The sequence below is a fragment of the Amblyraja radiata genome, chromosome 20 (assembly GCF_010909765.2).
Source record: "Amblyraja radiata isolate CabotCenter1 chromosome 20, sAmbRad1.1.pri, whole genome shotgun sequence".
NCBI classification, from domain to species: domain Eukaryota; kingdom Metazoa; phylum Chordata; class Chondrichthyes; order Rajiformes; family Rajidae; genus Amblyraja; species Amblyraja radiata.
The window spans coordinates 42,309,510-42,323,737 of NC_045975.1; the positions used below are offsets into that span (position 1 = coordinate 42,309,510).

A 14,228-nucleotide genomic window follows, 5' to 3' on the forward strand; every position below is an offset into this window, starting at 1 on the left:
GTGGGATGTTGTCCTTCGTAAATTGTACAAGATGTGCACTATTTACAAATCATAATGGACTTGAATTCTCTGGAAGGAACACACTAGTCGAGATGTAAAACTCAATGCAGTTCTATTACAGTGATATGTAGAAAGGAAAATAAAGGCAACAAAAGTAGAATGGCTATTTGGCAGAGCTTCATAAATATCACTTTGTGCCTTTCATGATAAAGAGAGCCTTAAGTGAGCATTGCACTTGGCATCCTAGTCTGCTACATTTTGTGATAAGAGATAATGGAGAGGCTTTATGTTTAGTCACCATTCAATCTAACGAGCCTTGTGCAAGATGTACAGTGGTCAGGAGCATTCACAAAGTAACAACAGCCAACCTGATGAATTAGTGTTGGAAAGGTTTAAGGCCACTGCTGGAAAGAAAGAACCTCTTTGTCCTGCCTCCCTTTGTCGCCAAAGGTAAAAAGCAAGTTGCTTAGCAACCTTTCCCATAAGTGAAATGTGTTTTATTCAGAGCTTTCATTGCTTTCCGTTTTTGAAGATCCAAATGTCTCTCTTCAGTGATGTTTCCATGCATTTCGGGAAGCCATTAAGCTGTATTAAACGTGGCAATGTCAAAAGACAGCGCCCTGTGTTGTCACCTTCTGCTTTTATCCTGGAGGCAGACTTTCAGCACTTGTGCTGGTGGATTGGGCTCTGGACTCAAGTGCTATGCATCTGCGGTCATAGGCTCTTCTACATCTGGCATCATCTTTGGGAGGTTGCAGCTATTGCACCTGGCAGGAGTTAGGTCGGAGGGCTCCTGATCCAAAACTTTAGTGGTGTCTTGCATGCAGGCTCTGTTGACTACTTCAGTACAATTGCTAATTGGCGATGGTATCGTGATACTCTACTGGACTGGTTGAAAGATAAGGAATTTTACTGTGCATTTCCACTTCATCCATGTGACAGTAAAGCACCATTGAACCATTGAGAAAACATCATGAGAGGCATAGGTAGGGTAGACAGTCAGAACCTTTTCCCCACGATGACAAATAAAAGAATTAGAGGGCAACGCTTTAAGTTGAGAGGGGAAACATTTAAAGGATAAATGTTTATTTTACACAGAGGGTGGTGGGTGATCGTCTGTCTTTTTATTGTTTTCTGTCTTGTTCTATGTAGTTTTTATTGTTTTTTTTGTCGGGGTATGTGTGTGGGGGTGGGGTGGGGTGGGGGAACTTTAAGGTCTTTCCCCTGCATGGGAGACCCGACCTTTTCTTTGTCGGGTCTCCGTTGTCGTTGGGGCTGCAACGTGGAGCGGCCTCCAACAGGAATGACCTGGGGCTCCAGTCGCGGAGCTGCGGATTTACTCACCATCATGGAGCTGGCCGAGTCCGGAGCGGGTGTAGCTGTGGTGGAGCGCTGCTGTGACCCGACACCCGGAGCTTCGGAGGCTCCTACCGCAGGTCTGTGGACAGTGATGCCGGGAGCCCGCGGGTCCCTGGTGGGAGACCGCTTTTCGGGGCTTCCGCAGCGGCGACTTCTCCCGCCCGAGTTGCGGGGTTGAAGATTACCTGGAGCGGGGCCTACATCACCGCCCCGCGCGGCTTGGAATGGCCGCGGGACTTTGTGAGCGCCCGCCGGGGCTCCAACACCAAGAGCCCGCCGGGGCTCCAACACCAAGACCCGGTGCGTGGCCTTGCATCACCCGGCGTGGCTTTAATGGCTGCGGGACATTTAACATCGCCCGCCGGGGGCTTTGACTCTGTCTTTGACTCTGACATGGGGGGGAGAGGGGAGTGCAGGGGAGAGATATGTTTAAGTTTTGCCTTCCATCACAGTGAGGAGGACTCGCTGTGATGGATGTTTATGTGAATTGAATTGTGTTGGTGTGTGTCTTGGTTCTTTTTTTGTATGGCTGCAGAAACCAAATTTCGTTTGAACCTCATGTGAGGTTCAAATGACAATAAAAGGTATTGTATTGTATTGTATTGTATTTGAGAGACTTTTGGATAGTCAAGTCAAGTGAGTTTATTGTCATGTGTCCCCGATAGGACAATGAAATTCTTGCTTTGCTTCAGCACACAGAACATAGTAGGCATTGACTACAAAATAGATCAGTGTGTCCATATACCATAATATAAATATATACACACATGAATAAATAAACTGATAAAGTGCAAATAACAGATAATGGTTATTAATAATCAGAGTTTTGTCCGAGCCAGGTTTAATAGCCTGATGGCTGTGGGGAAGTATCTATTCCTGAACCTGGTTGTTGCAGTCTTCAGGCTCCTGTACCTTCTACCTGAAGTTAGCAGGGAGATGAGTGTGTGGCCAGGATGGTGTGGGTCTTTGATGATGCTGCCAGCCTTTTTGAGGCAACGACTGTGAAAGATCCCCTCGATGGAAGGGTGGTCAGAGCCGATGATGGACTGGGCAGTGTTTACTACTTTTTGTAGTCTTTTCCGCTCCAGGGCGCTCAAGTTGCCGAACCAAGCCACGATGCAACCGGTCAGCATGCTCTCTACTGTGCACCTGTAGAAGTTAGAGAGAGTCCTCCTTGACATACCAATTCCCCATAATCTTCTCAGGAAGTAGAGGCGCAGATGAGCTTTCTTGATAATTGCATTAGTGTTCTCGGACCAGGAAAGATCTTCAGAGATGTCCACGCCCAGGAATTTGAAGCTCTTGACCCTTTCAACCATCTAAACGGGGCTGTGGGTCCCCATCCTACTCCTTCCAAAGTCCACAATCAGTTCCTTGGTTTTGCTGGTGTTGAGGGCCAGGTTATTGCGCTGGCACCATATGGACAGTTGCTTGATCTCTCTTCTATACTCTGACTCATCCCCCTCAGTGATACGTCCCACAACAGTGGTGTCGTCAGCGAACTTGATGATGGAGTTCGCACTGTGACCAGCTACGCAGTCATGAGTATAGAGTGAGTACATGGGCACATGGATATGGAGGGATATGGATTATATACAGGCAGGTGTTGGTTTTGATATCATATTCTGCACATTGTGGGCCGAAGGGCCTGTTCTTGCGCTGTGCTGTTTTATGTATTCTGAAATAATTAATGCTTATGTCTTTGTGCTACAATTATTTAGTTGGGTGGGGGGGTGGAGAGAGTCAACAACTTCAAGTTCCTGGGCGTGCATATCTCCGAAGATCTATCCTGGACCCAGCACATTGATGCAATCATAAAGTAAGGCCATCAACGCCTCTACTTCCTTGGAAGGTTGAGGAGATTAGTATGTTGACAAATATTCTCTTAAACTTAAACTAAGTATGTTAGAGAGAATATTGATGGGTGCAACAAGACCTGGTTCAGCAACTCAAAATCCCAGCAATGATGGAGATTACAAAGTGTTGGACACAGCCAGGTCCATCTCGGGTACTAATCTCTCGGTCGGCATGGGCAAGTGGGCCGAAGGACCTGTTTGCGTGCTGTGTGAGTCCATGACTATCAGTTACTCTGCCAAAAATGTGCAGTTCTGTGCGATGGCGCAGGAGAAACAATGATATTTAATGATAGTGGGCTGCAGGGGATGGGACCGCATCCATATCGGTGACAGACAAAGGCAACGTTGTGCGGCACTCGTGTGGTCTGGCTGAATTGAGAAGGGTCTCTCAGAGACTATACTGCAGCAAGGCTGCCTTTCTATATTTGCATCTGTTTCTCCGAGATTAATAGATTTTCACTTGGCAATTAAAGATGGATCTTGCGACCCTCAATTCCCAGTGCTCAGATTAGGAGCTGCACCTTGCACAACAGGAGAATGATATAAAAGAACGAGTGTAGCTATTGTCTGGTGAGTTAGGTTGAGATCTAATTATTACCGCATTCTCAAAATCTGTGCCCTCAGACTATGGAAGAAATCAGACTCATTATCAGGTAGTCACAGATAAGTATCTCCTCTGAGGATTACTGAATCAATGACTCTCACAGGCAAGGCATGGATGAACGCAGTTGACTAGTTCACCCTAATTCATCCCATCCAAAAACCAGACGCAGCTGTTCCTCAAATGGCTCCATTGTTCAGTTCCTATGATCATCTTGCCCAAGAAGTCGACACAAGGAACTGCTGATGCCGGTTTACAAAAAAATTCACAAAGCGCTGGAGTAACTCATTGGGTCAGGCAGCATCTCTGGAAAACATGGACAGGTGATGTTTGAGATCGTAGGAAGAAGGGTCCTGACCCACAATGTCATCTATCCATGTTTAGTTTAGTTTAGCTTAGTTTAGAGATACAGCATGGAAACAGGCCCTTCGGATCACCGAGTCTGCACCGACCAGCACCATTAACACTATCCTACACACAATGAGGACAATTTACATTTATACCAGGCCAGTTAACCTGTGCGCCTTTTGAGAGTGGGAGGAAACCAAAGATATCGGAAAAAAACCCACACAGGTCACTGGGGGAACGTACAAACTCCGTACAGACAGCACCTGTATTCGGGATCGTACCTAGGTCTCTGGCGCTGTGAGGCAGCAACTCTACCGCTGCGCCACTGTGCCGCCCTCCAGAGATGTTGTCCGGAAACACTGTGTTTTTTTTTGGTAAACCAGCATCTGCAGTTCATTATTTCCAAATTAATTCATCGGATTGGCAGAGCTTGCATTTGTGTTCTTCTTTGATTTTGCCCAGGAAGTCAATTCAATTATTGAGTGAATCAAGTTAGGCACAGGTCCTATTTGCTTTTCGCTACCAGAGCCCCAGTGCCCAGGTGCTGCTCATTGCTGTGGCTTCTGAAGTTTGACTTGACACCATTCGACCCACCACCTCATTAATTCCTTGCTGGGGAAGTTTGCTGACATTTTTACTCTCGGCACTCACTGTAAGCCCTGATGCGTAAATATATAGTCCAATGTTTCTTGAACTCAATGAGGCAGATTTGCCCACGGGAACAGGCCCTTTGTCCCACAATTTCTGTGCCATACACGATGCTGTTAAACTAATCTCTAGTGCTTGCACATGATGCATATCCCTGCATTCATAGAGGCATAGAGTGATACAGTGTGAAAACAGGCCCTTCGGCCAACCTTGCCCACTCCGACAAACAATGTCCCAGCTACACTTGTGCCACTTGCCTGTGTTTGGTCCATATCCCTCCAAACCTGTCCTATTCATGTACCTGTCCAACTGTTTCTTAAATGTTGGGATAGTCCCAGCCTCAACGGCCTCCTCTGGCAGCTTGTTCCATACACCCACCACCCTTTGTGTGAAAAAGTTATCCTTCAGATTCCTATTAAATCTTTTCCCCTTCACCTTTAACCTATGTCCTCTGGTCCTCGATTCCCCTACTCTGTGCAAGAAATTCTGTGCATTTACCCGATCTATTCCTCTCATGATTTTATACACCTCTATAAGAATCCCCCTCATCCTCCTGTGCTCCAAGTAATACACAGCCTACTCAACCTGTCCCTATAGCTATCGGTGACACCCACACGTCCACCAGAAGCGAAAAGGCCCGGAGGAAATTGGCTCCCAGCAACGGTTGGGCCACGTCCACGACGGTAAAAGTCCAGGAATATGGGCGGGAGTCAAAGATGAGGGAAAGAGTCCACGTGCCATACATGCCGATGGTGCTACTGTTGACGGCGGTCAGCTTACCGGCATCGGTATCCAGTCCAGTCGGGGGAAGGATGTTCACGATGGCCCCAGAGTCCACTTGGAAGCAAAGTCAGGAATGGCAGTCCCGAACGTAGAGGCGGTGATTCTGGCCGATCACGATATCCTCTACTAACGATCGGCCGAGGCATTTCCCGCAAACGAGCAGGGGGCGCGGCATCATCGGGCCTCGGCACCCCAGCGTTGGTGGTAGTAGCACCGCTGGCGCCTACCCCAGTCTCCGGCGGGTGGTTGCGGCGCGGCGACGGCAGCGGATGGTTAGATGTCTCTGCGAGGCTGCTGGTGCATGGACGCGGACACCCGATTGATAGGCGAGCTGGGCGAGCCACTGTTCGTCGGCCCTTTCGGCAAGCTGCAGGGAGTCGGCGAAGTCTGACCTCGAACATCAGGCAGGGTCGGTGGCCGTCCAACAGAGCGAGCATCTCGCTCATGAGCGCGGACAGCTTCCGATCGCCGAGGCCGTCCATATGGAGCAGGCGGGCGGCGTGATCGCGGCGGCTGAGCCAAAAAGTGCGGAGCAGCAGCGCCTTGATGCCCTCGTACTTGCCAATTACTGGAGGATCGTGCAGGTAGGGCAGCAACCGGGTGGCCGTTTCTTGGCTAGGCGCTCCGACCACGTAGAAATATCGGGTGGCATCTGCGACGATATTTTGGAGGTGGAATTGGGCGTCAATGTGGGTGAACCACACTTGAGGCTGCTTCGCCCAGAAAACAGGCAGTTTCAGGCCCACGGCGTTTTGCTGGTGAAGCTGGGCGTCGGGGTTAGCGGCGGCTTGCATGATCAAAGTCCGAATAAATGATCGGACTGACGGGGTCACCAGTTTGGCGAGTCGAGACGATCGAGTAAAGTAAAATTCTTTATTTTTCACGATAATACAGCGATTTACTCGAACGAGTTTTAAACAGCCAAATTAATGAAGCTCATTCGACCAGGGTGGAGCTTGAATGGATGCTTTACCAAAAGCCCGCGAAAATACTCCCGCCATCACGTGACGGCGCCAGCCAATAACGAGGGTTTGTGATTCCCCAGGCCGCCACTAGGTGCTGCTACAAGCTCGCACCCTCTAGTCCAGGCAACATCCTCGTAAATCTTCTCTGAACCCTTTCAAACGTGACATTATCTTTCCTATATCATGGTGCCCAGAACTGAACACAATACTCTAAATGTGGTCTCACCGACGTCTTATACAACTGCAACATGACCTCCCAACTTCTATACGCTGATTCGAACTGTGAGTTTGATGAGATCATTTGTAGCTGTGTACGTCATGTAGAACGTAGAAGGAAAAACGTTCCCGATGTTGGGTGAGTCCAGAACCAGGGGTCACAGTTTACGAATAAGGGGTCGGCCATTTACGACTGAGATGAGGAAAACTTTTTCACCCAGAGAGTTGTGAATCTGTGGAATTCTCTGCCACAGAAGGCAGTGGAGGCCAATTCACTGCATGTTTTCACGAGAGAGTTAGATATAGCTCTTAGGGCTAATGGAATTAAGGGATGGGGGAGAAAGCATGAACAGGGTATTGATTTTGGATGAGCCTGGGATCTTTGGCTGAGGATCGCGGCCAGTGTTGGAGCTCCGACCGCGGGGCCTGTGGACTTTAACACCATGAAGCAGCGGTCTCCGGTAAGAATTGACTGACTCGGGAGCTACATGTCGCGGAGTGTTCCGATTCATCCCGAGGCCGGAGCTTCGATCATCCCGACGACGGAGTTTCGATCATCCCGACGACGGAGTTTCAATCATCCCGACGAGAGGGCTTGAACAGCGGAACGTCGGCAATGGGCCCCGTTCAAAGGCCCCGGACACGGGTAAAGAAAGGAGGAAGATGACTGAACTTTATTGCCTTCAATCACAGCGGGGAATGTTGATTCCACTGTGGTGGATGTTTATGTTAAACTTTATTTTATGTGCTGTGTGTCTTGTTGCTTTTTACTTAGTATGGCTGTATGGTACCTTAAATGGCACATGTGACAACTAAATTGAATCTTGATCTTGAATCTTGATCATATTGGCTGGCGGTGCTAGCTCGAAGGGCTGAATGGCCTACTCCTGCACCTATATTTTATATTTCTATGAACAGTACACCTCAGGAATAGGCCCTTCGGTTCACACTGTCTGTGTTGAACATGACACTAAAATAAATGTCTAAATGTTTAAATTTAGAAAAAATGAAGAGTGACGTTGTTGAACCCTTGGTTAAATTTGATAGGACTTGGGGAAGCTTTATTCAATATTTTCACACAATATAAATAGTTCCCCCTCCAACCATTATAATAATTATTTTACCTTTATACGGTGGAACGGACGACGACAAACAGGGACCTAAATTGTTGAAATTCGCCCGTTCACATTTGTTCTATTCTATCCCACTTTCTCATCCACTCCCTAGACACTAGAGGCCAATTTACAGAGGGCCATTTAACTTACAAACCTGCATGTCTTTGTGATGTGGGAAGAAACCGGGGCACCTGGAAGAAACATGTGGTCACAGGGAGAACGTGTAAACTCTGCACAGACAGCACCCGAGATCAGGATCGAACCGGGATCTCTGGCGCTGTGAGGTTGCCAGAAGCTGTGCCATTTTACCGAATCATTATAATAGCGTGACAGAACCGAGCAGCAAGACACAAATGTTGTGCGGCAGCCTACAAGAACTCCGTAATGGTCTGCAATGAGCAACAATGGCTTGCCCTGCACATCACACTATGGCATTGCAGAAGCCATTGATTCCTATCTTAAAGTCAGTCTCTCTTTACACGATCGGATACGATATGATGGAACTCTATTTATCCCAGGAGGGACATTGGTCCGCCAACAGTCATAAAACACTACAGTATGTAGCAATGTTACAACATTTTGAGATTATAAAAATCAAGTCTGCAATTTTTCCCATCAGATAAAGCATAAAAAGAAGTTTAATTTGACACCTAATTCACTTTCATATCTTCAGTATTAAAAAAGTTATGGCCATTTTCATACTCGGAAATTAGCATCTTGTTCCCTATTGCTTTTCCATTGACTTAACACAAAAGCTGTGATCGAGGACAGTCAAAAGCCCATAACTCTCTTAAAAATCAAGAGAACTGAATGAAATTTTCTGCTATTATAGATTGAAGCATTCTGAATCAAATATAAACCATCTTACTTGGATGACCTGAAATTAAAGCATATGATTAGTTAATTACCTAATTGTGAGAGGTACGGACAGGAGTTTCTGCGGCAACAGACGGGATTCGAGGATGGTGTGCTGCCTTCCTGGTGCCAGGATCCAGGATGTCACGGACAGAGTGCAGAAAATCCTCAAGGGCGAAGGTGAACAGCCGGAAGTGGTAGTGCATGTCGGCACAAACGATGTTGGAAAGAAGGGAATGAATATTCTGCAGCGTGACTTTAGAGAGCTCGGAAAAATGCTGAAAAGCAGGACCTCCTGGGTTGTTATCTCCAGTTTGCTTCCAGTTCCTCGTGCTGGCGAGAGCAGGAACAGGGTGATACGGGACCTCAATGTGTGGCTGAGGAACTGGTGCACGGGCAGGGATTTAGATTCTTAGATCACTGGGATCTGTTTTGGGGTAAGGGGGAACTGTACAAAAGGGACGGATTGCATCTTAACAGGTGGTGGACCAGGATTCTGGCAGGCAGGTTTGCCACTGCTACATGGGTGGTTTTAAACTGAATAAGGGGGGTGGGGTGTTGAATGGGATAGTTGAGGATGGAGTTAAAGGGAAAGGGTTTCTTAAATGTGTGAGCGTAGAGACAGAGGGGTGTAAAATGAGGGTAGAAGCAATAGGTAGCAAGGTGAAAAATAAAAGTGGCAGCCAGACAAATCCAGGGCAAAAATCAAAAAGGGCCACTTTTCAACATAATTGTATAAGGGGTAAGAGTGTTGTAAAAACAAGCCTGAAGGCTTTGTGTCTCAATGCAAGGAGCATTCGTAATAAGGTGGATGAGTTGAATGTGCAGATAGCTATTAATGACTATGATATAGTTGGGATCACGGAGACATGGCTCCAGGGTGACCAAGGCTGGGAGCTGAACATCCAGGGATATTCAATATTCAGGAGGGATAGACAGAAAGGGAAAGGAGGTGGGGTAGCGTTGCTGGTTAGAGACTAGATTAACGCAATAGAAAGGAAGGACATTAGCTTGGAGGATGTGGAATCGATATGGGTAGAGCTGCGAAACACTAAGGGGTAGAAAACGCTAGTGGGAGTTGTGTACAGGCCACCTAACAGTAGTAGTGGAGTTGGGGATGGCATCAAACAGGAAATTAGAAATGCGTGCAACAAAGGTAAAACAGTTATAATGGGTGACTTCAATCTACATATAGATTGGGTGAATCAAATTGGCAAGGGTGCTGAGGAAGAGGATTTCTTGGAATGTATGCAGGATAGTTTTCTAAACCAACATGTAGAGGAACCAATGAGAGAGCAGGCTATTCTAATTGGGTATTGAGTAATGAGGAAGGGTTAGTTAGCAGTCTTGTTGTGCGTGGCCCCTTGGGCAAGAGTGACCATAATATGGTTGAGTTCTTCATTAGGATGGAGAGTGACATTGTTAATTCAGAACTTAAAGAAAGGTAACTTTGAAGGTATGAGACGTGAATTGGCCAAGATAGACTGGCGATTGATTCTTAATGGGTTGACGGTGGATATGCAATGGAAGGCATTTAAAGACTGCATGGAACTACAATAATTGTTCATCCCAGTTTGGCAAAAAAATAAATCAGGGAAGGTAGTGCATCTGTGGATAACAAGGGAAATCAGGGATAGTATCAAAACAAAAGATGAAGCATACAAATTAGTCAGAAAAAGCAGCCTACCAGAGGACTGGGAGAAATTCAGTCCAGCAGAGGAGGACAAAGGGCTTAATTAGGAAAGGGAAAATAGATTATGAAAGAAAACTGGCTGGGAACATAAAAACTGACTGCAAAAGCTTTTATAGATATGTGAACAGAAAAAGATTAGTTAAAACAAATGTAGGTCCCTTGCAGTCAGAAACGGGTGAATTGATCATGGGGAACAAGGACATGGCAGACCAATTGAATAACTACTTTGGTTCTGTCTTCACTAAGGAAGATAGCAGGGGGCCAGGGGTCAAATGAGATGGAGGAACTGAGTGAAATCCAGGTTAGCCGGGAAGTGGTGTTGGGTAAATTGAATGGATTAAAGGCCGATAAATCCCCAGGGCCAGATAGGCTGCATCCCATAGTACTTAAGGAAGTAGCCCCAGAAATAGTGGATGCATTAGTGATAATTTTTCAAAACTTTTTAGATTCTGGAGTAGTTCCTGAGGATTGGAGGGTAGCTAATGTAACCCCGCTTTTTAAAAAGGGAGGGAGAGAGAAAACGGGGAATTACAGACCAGTTAGTCTAACGTCGGTAGTGGGGAAACTGCTAGAATCAGTTATTAAAGATGGGATTGCAGCACATTTGGAAAGTGGTGAAATCATTGGACAAAGTCAGCATGGATTTATGAAAGGTAAATCATGTCTGACGAATCTTATAGAATTTTTCGAGGATGTAACTAGTAGAGTGGATAAGGGAGAACCGGTGGATGCGTTATATCTGGACTTTCAGAAGGCTTTCGACAAGGTCCCACATAAGAGATTAGTATACAACTTTAAAGCACACGGTATTGGGGGTTCAGTATTGATGTGGATAGAGAACTGGCTGGCAGACAGGAAGCAAAGAGTAGGAGTAAACGGGTCCTTTTCACAATGGCAGGCAGTGACTAGTGGGGTACCGCAAGGCTCAGTGCTGGGACCCCAGCTATTTACGATATATATTAATGATTTGGATGAGGGAATTGAATGCAACATCTCCAGGTTTGCGGATGACACGAAGCTGGGGGGCAGTGTTAGCTGTGTGGAGGATGCTAGGAGGCTGCAAGGTGACTTGGATAGGCTGGGTGAGTGGGCAAATGCATGGCAGATGCAGTATAATGTGGATAAATGTGAGGTTATCCACTTTGGTGGCAAAAACAGGAAAGTAGACTATTATCTGAATGGTGGCCGATTAGGAAAGGGGGAGATGCAACGAGACGTGGGTGTCATGGTACACCAGCCATTAAAAGTAGGCATGCAGGTGCAGCAGGCAGTGAAGAAGGCGAATGGTATGTTAGCATTCATAGCAAAAGGATTTGAGTATAGGAGCAGGGAGGTTCTACTGCAGTTGTACAGGGTCTTACCCACACAAATAGAAGGTTCGCCAGACTGTACAGAGAAGGTTCGCCAGACTGATTCCTGGGATGTCAGGACTTTCATATGAAGAAAGACTGGATAGACTCGGTTTGTTCTCGCTAGAATTTAGAAGATTGAGGGGGGATCTTATAGAAACTTACAAAATTCTTTAGTGGTTGGACAGGTTAGATGCAGGAAGATTGTTCCCGATGTTGGGGAAGTCCAGAACAAGGGGTCACAGTTTAAGGATAAGGGGGAAATCTTTTAGGACCGAGATGAGGAAAACTTTTTTCACACAGAGAGTGGTGAATCTCTGGAATTCTCTGCCGCAGAAGGTAGTTGAGGCCAGTTCATTGGCTATATTTAAGAGGGAGTTAGATGTGGCCCTTGTGGTTAAAGGGATCAGGGGGTATGGAGAGAAGGCAGGTACAGGATACTGAGTTGGATGATCAGCCATGATCATATTGAGGGCAGTGCAGGCTCGAAGGGCCGAATGGCCTACTCCTGCACCTATTATCTATGTTTCTATGTAGTTAATGACAAAATTGACCGTTGTGACGGAAATAGTAATAAACACCCAGACTGCCTTGAAAATTCAAAAGTTTGATATTCTCAAGGTCAGAACTTTAATATTATATGCTGTCAACATTTCTAGCAATAGACCAAGTCTTTATGGAGAAGATCAGTTGCTAGCTGGTACATTGGCATATCATAATCAGTAGCATCATCATACTCCTCAGATTGTAACCAATAAGCAACTCTGTACACCTTGTTTTTCCTCAACTTTTCAATTTGGGCATTGTAAACTACAAGTTTTTGCTCTTCAAACCACGCATGACAAGCCTTTCTGCCTGTAGACAAAAGTGCTGGAGAAACTCAGCGGGTGCAGCAGCGTCTATGGAGTGAAGGAAATAGGCAACGTTTCAGGCCGAAACCCTTCTTCCCACTACTTTTTGCCCACTACTTTCCCATTAAGAATGTCGTTAGATTCCATTTCTTAAGAAAAGTATATATTTTTTAAATAGCCTAAGTATCCAAATAATAAACTAATCCCATTCACACAAGATTCACAACATGATTTTTAAATCTCACTGTCATGCCAGATGGAAGGAATTTAATGTTTAATTCCCATAAATTAATCTAGAAATATCCACTCAATATAATTAAAATTATTATTTTTCAGCCCAATACATGGGACTAAAACTGATATTTAGTATAAAAATATTGACTATGGATAGACAATAACACACAATATAGACAATTTAGATGCTCTTATGACATGATTGTAAAAAAAAAAGAGCGTTTAAATCATCTTGCGAGTGGGTTTTTCTGGAACGCGATCGAATGGAACGTTGCATTTTTTGGATGAATTTGAACTTCATATCGGCAGAAAAAACACTGCCGGTTCGTATGGGGCCCAAATCACATTTTCGCAATGTAAAATTAGATTAAAGCCATCCGAAGAAGCAAGATTATATGTAAAATATACGACTTACCCTTTGTTTTGTCCCGTTCTTGCCACCCGTCACGTTGTAGGCATTGAGGGCGTTAGAAATCGCTTTTTATTTTAATCTAATTATTAAATTGTCTCGCGATTAAAAAAAAAAATCGGGAACGGAAATCGGATCGATTATTCTTCAGCAGCTAGCAGCCCGAGGAAGTCCGCCTCCGATAAGCAGTAGACAACTGGATTTTAATCCCGCCCCCCCCCTCAAATGCGCCAAAGTCGCGCACACGGCCAGTGGCAGAACTGCAGCACCGCTGAAGGTAAGTTTCGTAACATCGCTACAGTATACATGAAACATGAAATGAAAGTGACGCGTGGTAAGGATTTGGAATGTGTAAAGATTGGGGGGTGGGTGGAGTGGGGTGTGGTGTGGTGGAGGGAAGTCAGTCCACCCCACGCCAGAAGTGGGAGGAGTTGTACAGTTGATAGCCACAGGGAAGAAGGATCTCCTTTTTGCGTGCTGTGCTCGGGTATGAAACTGGCAATAGGCACTGACTACTCACCAATGCAAATTTGTTTGCTTGTACATAGAGCTTCTGCACTTCCAGTTCTGTCACCTCGGGGTCCTGGCCAGTGCAGGCTTTGTACATCTCCAGGTAGGATCGCAACCACTCCAGCTGGAGTTGCTGAGGTGGGTACATGCTGAAGTCCAATTCACTGACACCTGCGAAGAAAGAACCACCCTTTACCTTGCGGTCTGATAATCTACGACTCTGGCCCACACCACCCTGTCCACGCTGTCATTTCACTCCTGCCAACAGGAAGAAAGTATAGGAGCCTGAAAACTGTAACATCCAAGTTCTAGAGTGGCACTGTGGCGTAGCGGTAGAATTACTGCCTTACAGTGCGAAAGACACGGATTCCATCCTGACCACGGTTGCTGTTTGCTCCTCTCACACTCCAAAGACATACAGGTTTGTCAGTCAATT

The 14,228-nt window shown here is 46.0% G+C and overlaps 1 protein-coding gene across 1 annotated transcript in view; it reads right to left on the bottom strand.

Annotated features, from left to right (window-relative positions):
- The window catches only part of LOC116984349 (ethanolamine kinase 1-like), a 331,741-nt gene that overhangs the window by 104,927 nt on the left and 212,586 nt on the right, over nucleotides 1-14,228 (bottom strand). Inside the window, exon 6 of the mRNA XM_033038497.1 lies at nucleotides 13,803-13,963. Within this exon, the coding sequence (XP_032894388.1) occupies nucleotides 13,803-13,963 (161 nt within the window). The remainder of the gene's footprint in view (nucleotides 1-13,802; nucleotides 13,964-14,228) is intronic.